The sequence below is a fragment of the Zootoca vivipara genome, chromosome 9, assembly GCF_963506605.1.
Source record: "Zootoca vivipara chromosome 9, rZooViv1.1, whole genome shotgun sequence".
In the NCBI taxonomy this organism is placed as follows: domain Eukaryota; kingdom Metazoa; phylum Chordata; class Lepidosauria; order Squamata; family Lacertidae; genus Zootoca; species Zootoca vivipara.
The window spans coordinates 51,726,653-51,745,872 of NC_083284.1; the positions used below are offsets into that span (position 1 = coordinate 51,726,653).

Here is a 19,220-nt window from a genome sequence, read left to right on the forward strand (position 1 = left end):
TTTGCCCCTCTTTTCTTTGACCCGCATTATTAAGATTTAGGCCCAATGAAACCATTCACACTTTTCAATGGGATATTTTCCTATAGGATAATAGGCTACAAATTGAGCCTCTCCAAAGCGGCGAGGAGGAGGGGAAAAAATAACAACCTCGAGAGACACGCACACACTACAGAAACGACCGTCGTGTGCCAAAGGTTTGAGGGAGGCTCCTAAGGTCTGCAGAGGGGAGGAGAGAAAAAATTAAAGGACGCGGGGGGGGGGGAGAATCTCGTGCCAGCCTCCAGTCCCCACACCTGCCGGGGTGTCCCCGCCACATAAAGCGGGAGAAACAAAAAGGCCTGGCTGCCATCTCTCATAAAGATGGACGTGTCACCAAGTCGTGTGAGAAAAGCCTGAGAACAAACGGGCCCACTCCGTCTCCAAGGGCTCTTCCTTGAACTGGGCGGAACAGCCTATTAAGGGCTTACTTAATTACTTTAATGACTCTGGACAGGCTTTAAAATGCAGTCAGCGCTTGGACAGCGAAGGGGGGCGGCGGCAGGGTGTATGCATGTGTGTCTTGGGCTGGGGGGAGAGTGTGGGGTGCCTGGGATTTGTAAACAGGCGGCCGTCGTGTGAGAGACCGACCAGGCGCTTGGCGGCCCAGTGAAAGAAGACGGCCAGTGTCTCGCAGCCTGCAGGCGCGCCAGTGCGCTCAGCTCGCTGCTCCCTCAACCCTGCGCGGGTCGTTGCCATGCAAATGCCCTTCGGGGGCCGATCACGTGTCCTTTGAAGGGCCACGTGGAGTGACAAAGCTGATCTGACATCCCCCCACCCCACCCTTACACGCCCCTTAGACTGGGGGTGTGGGGGAAGACCCGAACTTACACACATTTTAAAAAACTGATCTTTAATGCATGCCTCCTCCTCCTAACGCTGCTTTCCCTAATCCTGGGGAAACAGGCAGGTCATGAATATACCCCCCCTCTCCCTCAGAAATGATCGCTTTATAAACCGCCCCTTGGAAGTTAGGGCTCTGCAATCCACCTGGGCCACTTGAAGGAGGACATCGGGTGCCTTCTGAGAGCTTCTCCCCCAGCAGCGGCTTCTTGTCACGATGGCCTCCAAACTGAAGGAACGGAAAGTGAGTTGGAGAAGGGAAGGTGCCCTGCGCACTGCCACCGGGCTCGACCTTTCCTCAAGGAACTGGTGGCCCTTAGCTGCACAGGCTTAGACATCGGTTTTGAGGATTGTGATTATGGGTGGGGGGGTGGGGGCAGTACCAGAATTCAGGAAATAGAAAGATGCGAAGTCTGGAAACTGCTGAGATATAGGAACCTTGCAGTATTTGGCGCTTCAAATATCTGGACGTTTCAAATCTCGTATGAAAGTTTCCAATATATCGGTTTTGAGGCTTTGCCGTCCCCCATCCCAGTTTGCCTTCTTAGGATTATGGTACCATCAGCAGGTAATGGGCCCATCGTCGTCTCCAGCTGTAGGGATGCTGCGTTGCTAAGTTTTGGGGAGGTTTTTGTTTCTTTTTTGTCTCCAGTATGTCAAAGGCTTGGAGAGTTGGGTAGGAGGAGCTCACAAGTGCCTGGCTCTTAAAGGGCTGTTCTAAGCTGTACAGAAGTAGGTTGTTGAAGGGCAGAGAAGTGTCTGGAGACGTCAATAAAAATTAAAGGTGATGGAGCAACTTCGCGTTCTGATGCGATGCTCCCTTCCATCTTGCCATACCACACGTGTGTCTAGCCTGTCGTTCTCATGCATTTTCCAGAGGATCCCGGTCTCCCATAAAGTGATCGAGAAAAGGAGAAGGGACCGGATCAACCGCTGTCTGAACGAACTCGGGAAGACGGTGCCAATGGCTTTGGCAAAACAGGTGCGCATCCCAAAGTTGCGTTTTGCGTCTTTTCGGCCGAGAGGGGAAGCAATTTGCGTACGTGGGGTTACTTAGGAGTGGCTGCTGCTGCTGCTGTTCTTTTTGCGTGGAGTGGGGGAGGGGGTGTATGTGGCATTTTGCAATATAAGATGATCGTGATCGTAGCTTTGTGAATGAAACAAGTGTGGCTTATTCCTGCTCATTTGCAAGCCTTTTTGTCGTTACGTTAACTCACACTGTGGAATTCAAAGCTCAAAGTGCACGGGGGTGGAAAACAACTCCCTGAAGTCCTGTCTGCCTTTGTGCATTTCAGAGTTCCGGCAAGCTGGAGAAAGCGGAGATCCTGGAGATGACCGTCCAGTACCTGCGGGCCCTTCACTCTGCAGATTTCCCTCGAGGGAGAGAAAAGGGTAGGCGCGCTCTTCTTCCGTGGCTGTGCGTTTCTGGCCTCGCAGGCGCGCAGGGAGAAGACCCTTGGCCAGGAACTGCTGGCTGAGTTCTGAGAAGCCTTGGGAATGGATCACACTTTGCTGTGGGAATTCCCATTAGTGAAATTTGGGGGGATCCTGGCGACACGGGTGGAGAAGAAAAGAAATCCCAGCTGGTGACACTGGGAGGGATTTTGGACACAAACGTTTTCACGACCAGAATACAGTAGTGGTCCAGGGGTTATATCGTCAAGGGCAACCCACTAGCTCTTAGACTCAGACCCCCAGTGCAATCCTCTATAAATCTTCTCAGAAGTAAGTCCCACTGAATACAATGGGGCCTGCTCCCAGATAAATGGGTGTGGGATGGCAGCCTCACTTTTCAGTATGTAATTTGGGAATCAGTGATTCTACCTCACAGTGAATGGATTGCATGGAACACAAATAAACAATCCTTTACACGAATTAACCCCCCCCCAAAAAAAGGAGTAAGCAAATTAATGGAAGGTGGAGCTCTCCATGATTAGCGACAGTGCATTACAGTAGCTTATGCATTGCTTTGAGCTTTCCAAGCCTGGGTGGTTTTGGAGACAAGAGTGCAGGACTCAAACAACATTTGGTTAGATCCAGCAAGATAACTTCATTCCCTGATAAGGAAGGATTTTACACACTTGTGAGATGTAGAATAATGAACAAATAATGCATTTATTATGGCACAATCTTCTGTGACCAACAGCCCACTTCATCAGCTAGATGAAGCATTAATACTCTGCAGATGTATATGCTGTGAACATATACTCAAATGGGTGTATATTTTTTGTATATACCTGGCTACATAGCGGGGGCTGGGGGGGGGAGACCAATGCAAAATTGTTGGCTGAGAATTTATCAGTACACTCTGAGGCTGTGTGTGCACTATACCTTTAAAGCACATTATTTCCATCAAAGAACTCTGGGCACTGTAGTTTTCTCATCACAGAGTTGCAATTCCCAACAACCCTTAAGAAACAACAGTGCTCAGAATTCTTTGAGTGGGGACATGTGCTTCAAATGTGCTTTAAACATACGGTAGCTCCTTTCCCCACCTTAACTAGCAAGACTGCAGAGCATGGGTTGCTCTGTTCTTACGCTGTATTTGTTGATCTACCCCTGATTTGTTAGGCTTCATGGGATGTGTATTGAGCATTCATTTTGAGTTACTGTGGGGAGGTTATGTGATGCCACATCAAGCGATTGTTATCTCACACTTTCCAGTGTGTTTCCCCATCACTGGGGTAGGGAGTGAGCTCATCCACACTCCCCTTTGTCCTGCAATTTATTCCATTTGCCCCATGATTTCTAGGCACTTGCCTGAGAGGTTTTTCTTCTGTCCCTCTGCCTTCCCCTGGAAAACCCAGTTTACTGCTGAATCAGAACATACATAAATCTGGAGAAAACCCATTTGACGTTTGTTCTGATGCAGAAGTAAACCAGAGGTTTTCCCAGGGGAAGTGGCAGGACAAAAGGGAAACCTCTTGGACCCCTACCTAGAAATCATGATACAAATGTAAGTATGGATGAGCCCTTTGTCGCACAAGAGCACCAAACCAACTCTAATTGTGCAACTTTAATTTGCCAGTATGTGGCTGAATCCTATCCGAAAACAGCAACATTCTTGAAGCGTCCTTTGTCATGTTGCATTGCCTTCCACAGGGTGCCCTTGTTAACCAATGCACCTTTTCCCATGTGTAAAATGGTCAGGTGAGGAAGATACAGGTGAATACTTGCAAAGGTGCAGGAGCCTTGTCCTACTTTTTTACTTGGCCACTCCACTGAGACCCTCCACTTGGGAAGCACTAGTTTCCAAACTCTACTTACTAAATTAGGCAAAATAGGTTCCCATTAGGGTGGGGTGTTCGAGTTGCTTCCTGCCCCCCATGTAGGCAAGTTCTAACCCCATGGTTCCCAACCACACACCCCACAGGGGGCAATTTGATTTTGAAGGGGGGCAGTTCAAGAATGAGTTATTAACAGTTAATGGCCTTTGAGGCTTCCTCCATGTGAATAGTTCACTTTTTGAATAATAAGTATTATATGTCACTGGGGGGGGGGGGGGGACCAGGATTTTAGAGATGCTTAGGTGGGGCATGGCCCCAAAAAAGGTTGGGAACCACTCCACTAACCCATTTTTTCTTTCTTTCCAACAGAACTTCTAGCCGAATTTGCCAACTACTTTCACTATGGCTACCATGAGTGCATGAAGAACCTAGTTCACTACCTGACCACAGTGGAGAGAATGGAGACCAAGGACACCAAGTACGCCCGGATCCTGGCTTTCCTGCAGTCCAAAGCTCGCTTTGTCTCTGAACCCATCTTTTCCTCACTGGGATCCCTCCCAGAGCCAGACTTCTCCTATCAGCTCCCACCAGCTCCAGACTGCTTGGGCCACAGCCCCAATGACCCTGTGTTCCAGCAGGGATCTGGGCACGGCCCCTTTTCCTGGCACAGCTCCGCTAGGAGCCCCACTATCCCTTACCTCCCCAACGCTCCTGTGCCCCTCACTGGCCATGGGCAGCAGCGCAGCACCTTCTTGTCATCCGTGCAAGGTCTGGACCGCCACTACCTCAACCTAATTGGCCATTCCCACCCCAACACATTCAGCCTGCCTTCTGGCCAGCATCCATCAGTGCTATAGCCTATGTCTGCCGTTGCCAGCTGGTTGTCCAAAAAGGGCCCCTGTGTCTTAAAGAGCTGCCAGAAAGAGAGAAATGTATGGCTATTGCCTTCCCAGTGTTGCCATGCCATTGACCTTCTCTGTGTCTTGCAGTTCCTAAAGGCCCAAAATGCCTTCCAAGGCCAGGCAGTGCCGAGCTCACCTGCGCATATTACCTATTTATATTATTTCAAGAGAATAAATTATCTGGCCTCTTTCCACAACTGTAAATAGATATGATATTAACGGTGGAATGAAATAAAGATATACTTCTGGAAAAAGGTTTAGCCGGATGTGAGGGACAGGGGATATCGCGAAGTCCCTCCCCTCCTGAGTTCAAGCCCGTCCCCGAGCAAAGGGGAAAGCAGGGAGAGTTCCGATTCCAGTGGGGAAGCAGGAAGTCGTGTCCGAGGCTCAGGCAAGGTAGAGGAGCCAGGGTCCCAGGTGGGACAGGAAGGGGCAAGTAAGGGGGGAAGACCCATCCCCCCAACTCCAGAATTACGCAGGAAGAGGAGGGGCAAGAGGATGGGTCTGCCAAAGCTTTTGTGTTGGAGAAAGACGCGCCAAAAGCCATTAGGAGGTTCTGAAACCGACTGACAACATCGCTCCGTGTAAATAGCAATGACTTGAGCACTGTAAATACGCAGCACCAATAAAAGAATAAAATGCAGAGCTGCGTAGCGTCGTTACTCTGAAGTAGTCCACTCCGGCCACTGTGACAGCAACCTCCTAATCATTTTTGGGCTACTTTGGAGTTGCCGGGATGAGCGTGTCAGAGGCGGAGAAGTGGCGGCAGATCGCTGAGCAAGCCCAGCTAGAACTGCAACAGCTGTCGCTGCAGGCGCAGGGAGAATTGAAGGCAGCTAAAGAGGAGACTAAGAAGGTCCAGGACGACCGGCTACAACTTGCGGAACAGGTGAGAGAGCTCCAGGAAAAAGAGCAGCATTTAAGGGCGGTGGCGGTAGACCTCCAAAACAAGCTGGATGCAGAGAAAAACAAGGCGGGAGGGGCACCCCAAGTCCAAGTGCTGCCAGGAAGGAGAGCCGGGACCCTAGTAAGCAAGTTCAATGGAGACCCGAAGGAGTTTCAGGGCTTTGAGACTGAGATTGTGTATGCTCTTGAGCTGCACCACGATGAGTTCCCTGATGATGAGCACAGAGTAGCGTTTATTGTGGAGCACCTTACAGGGGCGGCCAGGGAGTGGCTAAGACCGTTAATTGCAACAAGGAATCCTTGCATGAAGAATGTCAAACTATTTCTAGAAGGTTTAAAAACGATGTATTCGTCCGATAGTCATATGGACCAGACTAAGGAGGAACTTCATAATTTACGCCAAGGAAATATGACAGTGCGCGCGTATTGGGCGAAATTCACCATGCTGGTGCACAGATTGGGGTGGGATCTGCAGTCTGCCCCAATGCAAGCGGCGTTTTACTTGGGGTTGCATGAGGAGGTGAAGGATGAGCTCTCGAGAGGTCCAAAGCCCAGTAATATGGATCAACTGAGCAAAGCGGCTCTAGCGGTGGGGGTGAGGCAGGAATCCAGATGGAGCGACAAGCAAGCAACGCGCGCAAAGCGGGCTTGGTTCCCACGGTCGCAGGAGAAGCCACTCCCTCAACAACCCTTTCAAGCCACGCCTGGGGCCAGTCAGGACCAGGAACCCATGCAGATTGATAGCGCGCGCGCGCGGGCTTTTCAAACCCCAGCGGCGCCAAGACGCAAGGAGGGAAGGGGTGGGAATTGCTTTCTCTGCAACTCCCCCCAGCATCTCGTCAGAGACTGCCCACATCGCAGGGAGTGGCAAGGAAAGGCGGGAACGGTTGTGCCCTCCCCCACTGACGCAGCACCACAGCAGGGAAACGGGAAAGCCTGGCTGCAGGAGACAAGGGGCGGCAGCCAGGCACAGTCAGCAGACAACAGCCCCAGCCCACCCACCCGCACAGAGAGGAGCAGAGCCAGCCCACCCCTCCCAGAGCAGGAGTGGTTCTAGAAGTGACGCTCACGCTCCCTAATGGCTATCCCCTGACAGTCCTCGCCTTAATTGACAGTGGGGCGTCAGCGAACTTCTTCTCGAGGAACTTTGCAGAAGAGCACCAGATCCAGCTTCTGCAGCTGGATTTTCCTCTGCACGTGGCAACCATTGACGGCAGAGAGCTGCTGGGAGGGGCCATCACTCATCAAACTCCCCCCATGAGAATGACGGTTGGAAGGCACTCAGAGACACTGGCATTCAACGTCACCACCATCTCAGACCCCCCAATCGTTTTGGGCATGAGCTGGCTGGCGCGCCACGACCCCTCCATAAGTTGGCATCAGAGATGCATCACTTTTGGATCGGACTTTTGCCTGGAACATTGCATGCAGCACCAACCAGGGGAGGGGCCTCCGATAGCCACGGTGGCCACCATGCACGTCAAAGGGGGTGAGGCGATACCCAAACCATACTGGGACCTGCAGGAGGTCTTCAGTGAAGCGGAGTCCGACCACCTGCCCCCACACAGGCCTTTTGACTGCCAGATCAACCTGGTGCCTGGGGCAACTATACCCCCAGCCAAGCTGTACGCCATGTCAGACCAGGAACTGGAGGATCTGCGCGCTTTTATCGACAAGAACCTCAAGCGGGGGTTCATCAGAGAAAGCAAGGCAGCAGGGGGCAGCCCGGTCTTCTGGGTGGACAAGAAAGACACGCAACAGCGCCGTCTTGTGGTGGATTTTAGACGGCTGAATTCGGTGACAGAGCCAGTGGCTTTCCCCATGCCCAGAGTGGATGATCTCCTGACAGCGGCACGCAGGGGCAAGATTTTCACCAAGCTAGACCTGAGGGGGGCGTACAACTTGATCAGGATCCGGGAAGGCGATGAGTGGAAAACCACGATGTTCACGCCTCTGGGCTCTTTTGAATATCTGGTGATGCCCTTCGGGTTGCAAGGGGGCTCAGCATGCTTCCAGGCCTTCATGCACCACGTCCTGGGGTCCCTACTCTTCAGGAAATGCTTGGTCTTTCTGGATGACATCCTTATTTACTCCAACGACCCAGTGCAGCACGTGAAGGACGTCAGGGAGGTGTTACAGCGCCTGAAGGAGAACCACCTGTATGTGAAGCTGGAGAAGTGCAAGTTTCACACCAAGGAGGTGGACTTCCTGGGCTACAAGCTGTCAGACAAGGGGCTGGCAATGGACAAGGACAAGGTGCAGACCATCCTGGACTGGCACAGCCCCAGGACGCGCAAAGATGCCCAACGCCTACTAGGCTTTGCCAACTTCTACAGGAAGTTCATCAAGAACTTCTCTCGAGTTACGGCTCCCATCACTGACTGCCTGAGAGGCAAGCAGAAGTTCAGGTGGACACCAGAGGCGCAAGCAGCGTTCGAAAGCCTCAAGAGGGTGTTCGCCTCAGACCAGAACCTGTTCCACGTGGTTCAGGACGCGCCCCTACGCATTGAAACAGATGCTTCTGATAAGGCTGTGGGCGCCATTTTGTTGCAACTGGACGCCAACAGAGAGTGGAGACCCTGTGCCTTCTTCTCCAGGAAGTTGACCCAGCCCGAGCGAAACTACACAGTTTTTGATCGGGAACTTCTTGCGATCCACGCGGCGTTCCAGCACTGGAGACACTTCCTGGTGGGCGCCAAGCACCCCATCCAGGTGTGCACAGACCACAAGAACCTGGAGTTCTGGAGAACTGCCAGGGTGCTCAACCAGCGGCAGATACGGTGGGCGGAGTTCTTCTCGAACTTCAACTTCTCCATACACTACATCCCAGGAGAGCAGAATGTCAGGGCGGATGCCCTCTCCCGCAAGCCAGAGTACATGGAGGAGGAGGCGCCACCAGCCCCAAGGCACATTTTCCCCCCGTCGGCATGGTCCTGCGGAGCAGCAGTGGTGAGCGAGGCAGAACTCACAGCACTGACGGCAGCGGATGAATTTGCCAACCGCATCTTCAGAGAACTGAGAGGGGGGAGGGAGCAGGCAAAAGACTTTGCAGAACGCAGAGGGCTGCTTTTCTACAAGGGTGCGCTGTACCTACCCACCACCCAGCTTCGACGTACGGTCCTCAAGCAGATGCACGACAACCCTACAGCGGGGCATTTTGGAAGGGACAAGACCACTCACCTAGTCATGAGACACTTCTGGTGGCCAGGGGTGAGGGAAGATGTTCGAGACTATGTAAGGGGCTGTACCACCTGCCAGCGGGCGAAGGTGGTCAGAGCAGCGCCACCAGGGTTGCTGGAGCCCTTAGCCACACCACACAGGCCGTGGGAAGTGGTGTCCATGGACTTCATCACAGATCTGCCTTCGTCCAGGGGTAAGACTGCAGTGTTGGTGGTGGTGGACCTCATGTCCAAAATGTGTCACTTTATACCGTGTGCCAGGGCAGTCTCGGCAGAAGAGACAGCCAAACTGTTTGTTGATCACGTTTTCAGACTGCATGGATTACCTTTAAGGGTTATTTCGGATCGTGGCCGCCAATTTGTTTCCAGTTTCTGGCGGCGGCTCATGAACCTCCTGCAGGTGGAGGTCAGCTTGTCGACGGCTAGACACCCGCAGACCAACGGACAAGCGGAGAGGGTCAACGCCATTCTGCAGCAGTACCTGAGATGCTACGTCAGCCAGCGGCAAACGGACTGGGTGGATCGCTTGCCACTAGCAGAATTTGCCTACAACAATGCAGTGCACGTCTCCACAGGGGTGTCGCCCTTTAAGGCCAATTACGGGCGCGACCTCAGATCTTTCCCAGAGAGGGAGAGGGAGGAGGAGGAGGAGGGCCCACAGGCTGAGGATTGGGCAGAGGAACTGGAGACGGTGCACCAGCAGCTCAGAGAACACTTGGAGAGGGCCAAGGAAGCGTACAAAAAGGGGGCAGATCGCCACAGGCGACAAGGGGAGGTCATCAGGGTGGGGGACAAGGTGTGGTTGTCCTCGGAGGGCCTTCCCACCAGAGGGAGGTGCAAAAAGCTGGCACCCAAATGGCTGGGCCCCTTCACGGTCACGCAGCAGGTCAACCCGGTGGCATACAGGCTGGCACTGCCAGAGGACATGAGGGTGCATCCAGTGTTTCATAGATCGCTGCTGTCGCCGTACAGGGAAAGCAGCAGGCTCCGAGACAGCGAACAAACCCCCGAGGGAGGGGGGGAGAGGGAAAGCAGGGAGCAACTCAATGAGGCCACGGCCATCCTGGATTCAAGGTGGGGGGTGGGGGGCCTGGAGTACCTCATGGCATGGGAGGATGCTCCACCGTCCCAGAATGAATGGGTTCCCGCCACTCAGATACAGGAGGAATTCTTGGTGGAAGAATTTCACGCCCTCTTTCCCCACAGACCCAAGCCCTGGCACATGGAAAGGGAGGGGGAGGAGGAGGAGGCACGGGAGAACAGCTCACCATGGCGCTGGGAAGCGGAGTTTGAGGAACCAGAGGATGAGGTATGGGTGTCGCCAAGATCCACCCAGTCAGAGGAAGGAGCAGATTGGCAAAACATTTTTACCCCCACCAGCTCTGACGCCACGGACTTTTTGGGATTCCCGTCCTCCCAGGCGGAAGGGGGGGGCTCGCAGGACTGGGGGGAGGTGTTCACACCAACGGGCTCGGAGAGCACCGAGTTTTTAGGCTTCCAGTCGTCACCGACACATGGGGGGGGCCTGGGGAGGGGTGAAGGAGAGCTTGGGAGGGGGGTGGATGTGAGGGACAGGGGATATCGCGAAGTCCCTCCCCTCCTGAGTTCAAGCCCGTCCCCGAGCAAAGGGGAAAGCAGGGAGAGTTCCGATTCCAGTGGGGAAGCAGGAAGTCGTGTCCGAGGCTCAGGCAAGGTAGAGGAGCCAGGGTCCCAGGTGGGACAGGAAGGGGCAAGTAAGGGGGGAAGACCCATCCCCCCAACTCCAGAATTACGCAGGAAGAGGAGGGGCAAGAGGATGGGTCTGCCAAAGCTTTTGTGTTGGAGAAAGACGCGCCAAAAGCCATTAGGAGGTTCTGAAACCGACTGACAACATCGCTCCGTGTAAATAGCAATGACTTGAGCACTGTAAATACGCAGCACCAATAAAAGAATAAAATGCAGAGCTGCGTAGCGTCGTTACTCTGAAGTAGTCCACTCCGGCCACTGTGACACCTGAGATATGTTTGCTGTGTTTATTTATTCATCCTTCTGCCAGCCAGTTCTTCTAATTGTTTGCTCTGATTTTGGCACAAATGGAGTAAGGTTAGGTGCACATTAGGTTTGTTTTGTTTTACCTTTTTAAAGAAAGCATTTTAAGAAGAAACAAACACAGCTAAGGGGAATGGAAACTGTATTTAAGCGATGGGGAAGATGCCTGTGCCAAATGGCTGAGGATGGTATTGCACGCCAAGAAAATCAGTAGGTTATTTTGCTATTGGTTTGATAGGAGCCAGGTTGCACCACAAGACTTTAACTCAAGCAGATGTGTCCTTTGATGCGGGATGGGAATACCCATGTGCATATATGGTGTTGTTTGTTGTTGCAACCTGGCCTTGAGATCTCCATGCTTCCTTGGAAGCAAACCTTATAGGATTTAATCTCAAGGGCTCTGGAGCCAATTCACACAATCATATTAGCGTGTCATGGAATCATAGAATCACAGAATTGTAGAGTTGGAAGGGACCCCAAGTAACGCAGGAATCTCAGCTAAAGCATCCATGACAGAGAAAGGGGGCTGTTGAATGGATCATTGCAGATCTCGCCATGGAGCTGTTTTACTACTGCCCTATTAAGGCACCCATGGAGGTCTCACACCATTGCACATGGGGATGCACTAGGTACTGGCTGGACTCCAGGTCCACCTGGGGCCCACTGCTGGAACATTTCCTCAAGCTGCCTTATACTGAATCAGACCATTGGTCCATCCAGCAGCCCTTGGACCTTCTACCTGCAAAACATATATACTCTACCATTGAACTATGGGCATGTCCCACTGCTTGTGTGGGGAAGGTGCTCACATGTGGGTGATCAACATGCAGCAGTCATATAACCTGTGTGACTGCAGAAGCAGGTAAAGGATCTACAATACTGCACATACCACAACGGCTGTGTGTGTGTCCAACCCCTGACCTCATGCAGAGGTGAAAGTTCAAACAGCTAGAGTTTCCATGTGATCCTAGTTGAATTTCACACACACATACACACACACCAACAGTGATCCCATGGAAGACAAAAAGTGTCTGAACAAGACCTGGGTGTTTGCTGCGTAATTCAATGCACTTTGGGAAGCTGGGCAGTGATGACCAATTACATGATTCTGTCACCCTCAGATGATCCCTGACATGACTTCCACATCTTAACATGCTAGATTCAGTCATGTTACTTGATCTGATTCTAGTGGAGGATTGAAAACAGAACCCACTGACTCTGGAGCAATTGCTCTCATTCCGATAGCTGTAGATTAACATACTTCTGAGCAAACGTACAAAGTTGCACTGTTAATTTTTATTCATCCACATTTGATTTAAGTGACTATTAATTGCAGGTGGGGAATCTTAGGGCTGGTTATAATTATGTCCAAAGATGTCTCATGATTTCCTAGTAGAGGGATTTCAGCTCGGATTATCCCAGCATTTATTACTGTATTTTAAAATTCGTGTTGGTTTTTTAAAAATTCTATTTCTGTACTTTACTTTCTATTCTGGTTTATTGTTTAGCTATACTGCATTTCATATTTTTATATTGTATGGTCTGATGGAGTTGGTTTTCAATGGACATTATAAGCAGCTTTTTGGAGAAAGCTCCTCAAAACGCAGAGTATACATATTTAAATAAACAAAACAAAGCACAATGACTCAGTGGATCCATAAAGAAAATGATGGCTAAGCCTACTTGAGGTGTGAGAGTTCTTTCCAGGATAGTTTGTGCTTCTGTTTATATATACATTTCAACCAAGTAATGCTACAATTCAACAGAGATGCACCGAGGCTGCAAGAAGTGAGATTTCAACTTGCTTTCAAATCGTACACTTCCTGCCTTTATGCAAAACATGCAAGGAAGTCGTGTAGGGAAATTGAAAGGCTCCAGTTTTACATTGTACAGTAAGGTAAAGTCTTACATAACGAGGATAAGAAGCTTAAATAATAATAAAAAAGACAAAGAAGTTGAAGTACTCAAATCCTGAAAGACAAATCACCGTTTGCAGGCTGAATGGAATGAAGGGAGTATAAAACACAGAACAAATAAGGAAGAAAAATACTTACTGCTAGGGCTTTTGACAGTTTGGTTCTATAATTGTTCAGAACAATGGTAACAAAATCTTGCTGAGGTACATAGGCATAGCTGCCATGAAGGTAAACTCCATATAAGAAAATAATAATAATTCAAGTACGCACTGACCAAAACTCCCATGATGTTGTTGTTGTTGTTGTTACATTTATATCCTGCCTTTCCTTCAAAAACTCAAGGCTGCATACATGGTTTTCCCCTTTTCCATTTATCAACTGAACAACCCTGTAAGGTAGGTTGGGTGGAGAGACAGTGACTGGCCCAAGTTCAGCAGGCGAACTTCATGACTGAATGAAGATCTGAACCCTAGTATCCCAGGTCATTGTCTCTCATTTAGGCTTGCAAATTATCTCCCAATACATTTTTGTAATTTTCTCAAGATCAAATCAATGCTATGTTGATCTGTTGTCGTGGGGCCCCTAAAAGTCTACGCCAGCATACAGCATTTTGTCATTCTTATGTATAAACAGGTATTTGAGCTGATCTTAAAACCATGTAAAGGACAAACAGACTTCATTTTCAGCAGTTCACAGAAGTGTCATTAACTAAAACTTCAAAAAAGTTAACACCAGAAAAATGTGGTTAGTTAAAAAAAATTATTTGAAATTTGCCAAACTAACAAAAAGTATAGCTTTTGGCAATCCAATGATTCTAAAAGTTAGTTTCTGAATTCAGATGTATTAATCACACAGTGTAGTTCTCTCCCCCCCCCCAAAAAATATTGTATTTTAATATCCTGTTATTACCGGTATTTCAGGTTGCATTTACCTTTGCTGTGTTCCACACTGGGGAGCATTCATTTATGTGCTATGGGGGGGAATATATTCCCCTATGTGTGTGCCAATCAGTATTTTACATTGTTCAGTGTGTTTTGGGCTTCCGGATCAGTTGACGGAAGGTAAATTAACTTATTCCATTTCATTCTGCAGGCTTTAGGGAGATCTGAGCTGGATTGTTTACTAAGGTCATGGAAGAGGCTGACCCACAATTTGTGAGCCATCAGCTCCATTATCCTGAGACAGACAAAAAAAAATCCTCATTACAATGAGTATAAAGCATAGTGTATTTCTTCCATTTAAACTGTAAACACAGAAAAACCGGGTGTGACAGATTGACTTAAAAGAGGTCATATTGGTGGACAATTTGAGGACAGGGAAGAAATAACTGTCTGTTTTGTCAAGACACACTTGTGGCTCCAAATCCAAATGAGGGCTGTAGGAAAATAGTGCTTGTTAAATGCCCGCAGGGATAATATAGAAGCAGCAGAAATTGAGTGGCTGGTGCCCATTATTGGAAAACATGTCTTACACTCATTTTCTTCATCCCTTGAGATAGAATATGGAGAGAGAAAGAAGAAGAAGAAGAAACTTTGACTATTTCTTTCTTTCTCTCTCTCCTGGCGCAAAGCCATTCAGAAACTCCTGCAGCATAGAAGCATTACAGAGATAGTGTTACCCTGGAAATATAAATTATTATTAATTTATTCAACTTTTGGCCACTGTTAACCAAATTAGACAAAAACCACCACACCGCCCTCCCTCACTTTCTTTTGCTAAGTAGATATTCTCTCTGGGATTAACACAAGGCCACCACATTCAAAACTTAGGTCATTTACATATAATTCTGCAAACTTGCAGTGGCCCATGACAGTCTTTGTGGCTCAAATGTTGTTCTTGATCTCAACACCCCCTGCCCCAATTTTCATTTCACAGAGGAGGATAAACCCTGCTTTAGATTTACAATGGCTTTGGGATAAAAGTCTTGTCCCCTTGTTTCACACACACACACACACACACACACACACCCTCAGATATTTCCCTGACTCTCTGAACCTCCTGTCTCCAACTCTAGCCCTGAAATGCCTCCGGTCATTTCTGCCTTCTGCGTTAAAGAGTGAGAATTACTTCGGAAGTAGTTTCAATTTCATTCCATTAAGGACAATAATGTTATTCTTGGCCAGAGAAGTATCTGGAGGCAGAGTTAAGAGTTCAGTGTGTCTCCCTCCCATCTTGTCTTCCCACAATGTGTCGATTCATGCCGCCTCCCCTTCTCATGCGCTCTTCTTTTAAGTGAGTTGTATAGTGCTGGTTTCCAGGAGCCCTCAACAAAACACAGAGAAAACTTCCCAGTGGTTTGGGCTGGAGGTGATCTATTGTCACGTCTCTGAAAGGGACAATCTCTTGTTCCTTGGGCTTCATCCTTGATTGGGCAAGAATAAAAATAATCATCCCCATGAAATCAAAGGTTCTCTGTGCCCATGGGAGTAAGGAACAAAGCTGCTTGCTAGGACCAGGCCTCAGTCTCCTTGAATTTGCCTTAGCTGCTGGAGGCGCCTTACAGTCAGCATGGGTCTACCCAGTGACCGGCAGCCTTCTTAATACAGAGGTCACTTGTGCTTTCAAGCGTTATTGAACAAACAAACCCCTCATGGCTAGAGACTCTTCAGCCTGGACTGCCCCAGGCCCATGCAACAGAGTGAAGTGAGAGACAGAGACCAGACTAGAGCCAATGGGAAGGTGACCGGCAAGATTCAAAGACTAATAATAATAATAATAATAATAATAATAATAATGGGATGCGGGTGGCACTGTGGGTTAAACCACTGAGCCTAGGGCTTGCTGATCAGAAGGTCGGCGGTTTGAATCCCTGCGACGGGGTGAGCTCCCATTGCTCGGTCCCAGCTCCTGCCAACCTAGCAGTTCGAAAGCATGTCAAAATGCAAGTAGATAAATAGGAACCGCTACAGCGGGAAGGTAAACGGTGTTTCCGTGTGCTGCTCTGGTTCACCAGAAGCGGCTTTGTCATGCTGGCCACATGACCTGGAAGCTGTACGCCGGCTCCCTCGGCCAATAACGCGAGATGAGCGCCGCAACCCCAGGGTTGGTCACGACTGGACCTAATGGTCAGGGGTCCCTTTACCTTTACCTTTAATAATAATAATAACAACAACAACACAATATTGACACAGGGCTTTGCACACTCTTTCCATACTCCCAAATGTCTTCTTTCAGCAGGCAGTAAAAAGCATGTGCTGTCGAATACCAGCTGCAAGTCATGAAATGGCATCAAGCAGGTCCCTAGCTGCACAAAACCCCAGAGAGCTAGGTACACCATCACTTGATATAACACAATAGAATTCTCATTACTCATGGCAGAGGTGGTTTTAGGGTAGTGCAACTGGTGTGGCCACACTGTGCACCGGCACTGGGGGTGGGGTAGGGGGGATGGCGTTGCAACAGTGATGTAGGACAGCGCACAATATTTAGTGTGGTGTGGGTTTTTGGTTTGTTTTTTGGGAGCACCTTTTATGAGATTGTGCTAACACTGCTTATCCGTAGCTGCTTGTTGATGCACGCCTGTCAAAGTTCACTTCTGTGCAGCAATATAATACCTATGCTGTTGTGCACAAGTTCATCTTAGGTTTTTGTTTCTGCATGTGTGTTTTTCCCTTTTTACTTTTAAAGGGTCCATGTCCCTTGAGCCAAGACAATGCAGAAGTGAAAAGATGCAGCGAGTCCCTATGGTGGGCTCATCTTAAAGAGTCCTGCAGGGTTAAAGGGGAGAATGTTCAGATTCATCCAAGACCTGAGAAACTTGACATATGTAACCCTTACATGCATTGCGTATAGAAGCCAGCAAATAAAAGTGCCCCCTAATGAGTTTTTTTTGCGGTTGGGTGAGCGGAAGGGGCTGCTTCAGAAGACTGATAACTGAAAAACCTTCCAGAGCTTTTGTCTGGAGCAATGGCAGGCACTTTCCATCCCTTTTGAGGAAGGGGTGGAAGAAGAAAAAGGCGGCCTTTGGGGAGCCTCCACGAGAGATGTGGGTTTTAAGGGCGACCCAGGTCATACAGAACTAATCAAGCGAAAACAATAATAAAATTAGCCTGACAGTCAGCAAGTATCTGAGAGGACTTTATCAGAAAAAAAGAAAGAAAATGGGGAAAAAGAAATGGGGAAAGAAAAAGAAAAAACCTCACTTGGAGCAAATCCGCAAGGTGTCATTGTGCAAATGGGGAGGGCGGGAGGATTAAATTATTTATTCATTGTTAATTTATTTATTTATGTATGTGTAAACGACTTAGCTGCTGCAGGTGCTCAGAGGCGTTTATGAAAAGGCCCAGTTTGAGAGCCAAGGAGAGAATATTGGTCCATTTAACTCATTATTTCCTTTAAGGCGATCAAAACATTGACTTTTATGTGCATGCACACGAAAGCTCATACCAAAATAAAAACTTAGTTGGTCTTTAAGGTGCTACTGAAGGAATTTTTTTATTTTATATAGAAGATAGAGACTGGGTTGGGGTGGGTGGGGACATATGTGTGCCGGGACTCATGCAGGGTCTAAGCAACCTTAAGAAGGAAAGCATTTATCTCGTATTCAGGAACTGGAGGGCAGGGAGGTGGGGAAAGAGAGAGGCTCGGTGGTGGAGTTTAATGTCCTGCAAATTAGCAAATGAATGCTTATGTCAATATGCAAAAGGGGGGGAGAAAAGGGGGGAGAACCACTAGTTTGTTTAAACAGATTATTAAAAGAGAGCGTCTTGGGAATATTCAGAAAATGTGTTGTTGTTGTTGCTTTTCTTCCTATTCTTTAGTAAAGAACAGCTACAGTTTTTACTTAAGATACTTGTCCTCATGTGATCTTGCACATAGATGACATATTTCCAGGGCTGAAATCTAAGAAGCATCCATTGGCTGTTCTTGGGAACATGCTTGGTATTTAAGAGGCTGAACAGTAACAATCCAACAAGTTAACAACAGGGCCCATCCTGTACCCACCTAAAGGTGCAAGAGGACCTAAAACGGCCCTGCCATTAGCGTTCCATCGTATTTCCAGAAGAATCTATATGTGTGGGTGCAGCGATTTTGTTTTCCTCCTATGTTTATGGTATTTCAAAGTGTCATCTCATGTTTCTGTGACCCAGCAGAGCATTGCCGCAGTGGGGATGCTGTGTAGGACATGACCCTAGGAGGGAAAGGAACAAGGCATCTCAGCATGGAAGGGGTGAGGAGGCACAAGGCAAGAAGTCAAGTCTCTTGAAAAAAGCATCATCACACCAAGTTTACTGCCTGGTGAGGAGGGGATCCTGCTGTTTTTGTGTACTTCTCTAAAGAAAGACAGGAAGCCCGGAGAATTATCTGCCACAAGAGACTCTTAATTAAGCAGCAGAACAGGATATTGCTGAATAAGGAGGTGCTAATTAGATTTGGCTCACCAAAGCAAAGCTGGGAAGCAGTGCTGTTGTGTTCTGGCAGCAGCAGGGCAAGGAAAACTGCTATTGTACCTCAAGGAATAATTGGCTTACTGTGGCACAAGCTTTCCTAGACAACTGCCTGCTTCAGCAGTTAAAAGGAACTGCAGATGTAAGCAACCTAAGGACCCTGAGCTGATTTCAGGTGGTTTTTCCAGCCCCCTTGTAAAATGGCCACCCCTACCACTTTCTCCAAGGTTATAGTGGTGTGTTATCATATGGCAGCGGGGAGAGAATGAAGCGATACAGAGAAAAGCCTTTGTGGGCCCTGGGACCCACATTGCCAACCACTGACGAAAAGGACTAAAAAGGTAGAGTGTACGGAACGTGGTTAATGTTGACAGCTACTGGTATAACACAAGGAGTTATATGCTGGCAGTAGCTTGCCCTCACCTAGCCAGGGCCAAACCAACAAGGCTGGGAGGTTGCCTGCTCATGATAGCGTTACACTCCCTCTGAAGGACATAGCTTGTGGGTACGCCTGGACAGGGGTGCCAACTTGATTTTTTTTTTTTAAAAAAAATAGTTTTTATTATTTAAAATCAACAAAGCAACAAATACACACTTACATATAAAAAGGAGTAATAAGGTGGGGAGAATAATAAGGGAGGGGAAAAAGAATCAACAATACAATAGAGAAGATCGATAAAAAAAAAGAAGAAAAAAGAAAAAAAAGAGAAAGAAAAAAGAGGGCAAAAGAAACCCTTATTCTTCCAATATTTCGTCAAAACTTATCCTCACAGGTTTACAGAACAAATAAGAATAC

General features: G+C 48.6%; 1 protein-coding gene across 1 annotated transcript; it reads left to right on the forward strand.

Moving 5' to 3' along the window:
• Positions 1-1,313: 1,313 nt before the first annotated feature.
• On the forward strand, positions 1,314-11,171 carry HELT (helt bHLH transcription factor). The gene is made up of 4 exons (XM_035111743.2): positions 1,314-1,861; positions 2,175-2,271; positions 4,476-5,275; positions 11,091-11,171. The coding sequence occupies exons 1-3, from the start codon at positions 1,667-1,669 to the stop codon at positions 4,961-4,963; spliced, it is 780 nt and encodes a 259-aa protein (XP_034967634.1). The 5' UTR covers positions 1,314-1,666; the 3' UTR covers positions 4,964-5,275; positions 11,091-11,171.
• The last annotated feature ends 8,049 nt before the right edge of the window (positions 11,172-19,220 follow it).

What these genes read in the sequence shown, in the direction of transcription:
- HELT (XM_035111743.2), top strand. Translation starts at nt 1,667, where the DNA reads ATGGAGCAACTTCGCGTTCTGATGCGATGCTCCCTTCCATCTTGCCAT. An exon ending in CAATGGCTTTGGCAAAACAG is followed by an intron (nt 1,862 to 2,174) that starts GTGCGCATCCCA and finishes TGTGCATTTCAG; the next exon opens with AGTTCCGGCAAGCTGGAGAA. An exon ending in CCCTCGAGGGAGAGAAAAGG is followed by an intron (nt 2,272 to 4,475) that starts GTAGGCGCGCTC and finishes TCTTTCCAACAG; the next exon opens with AACTTCTAGCCGAATTTGCC.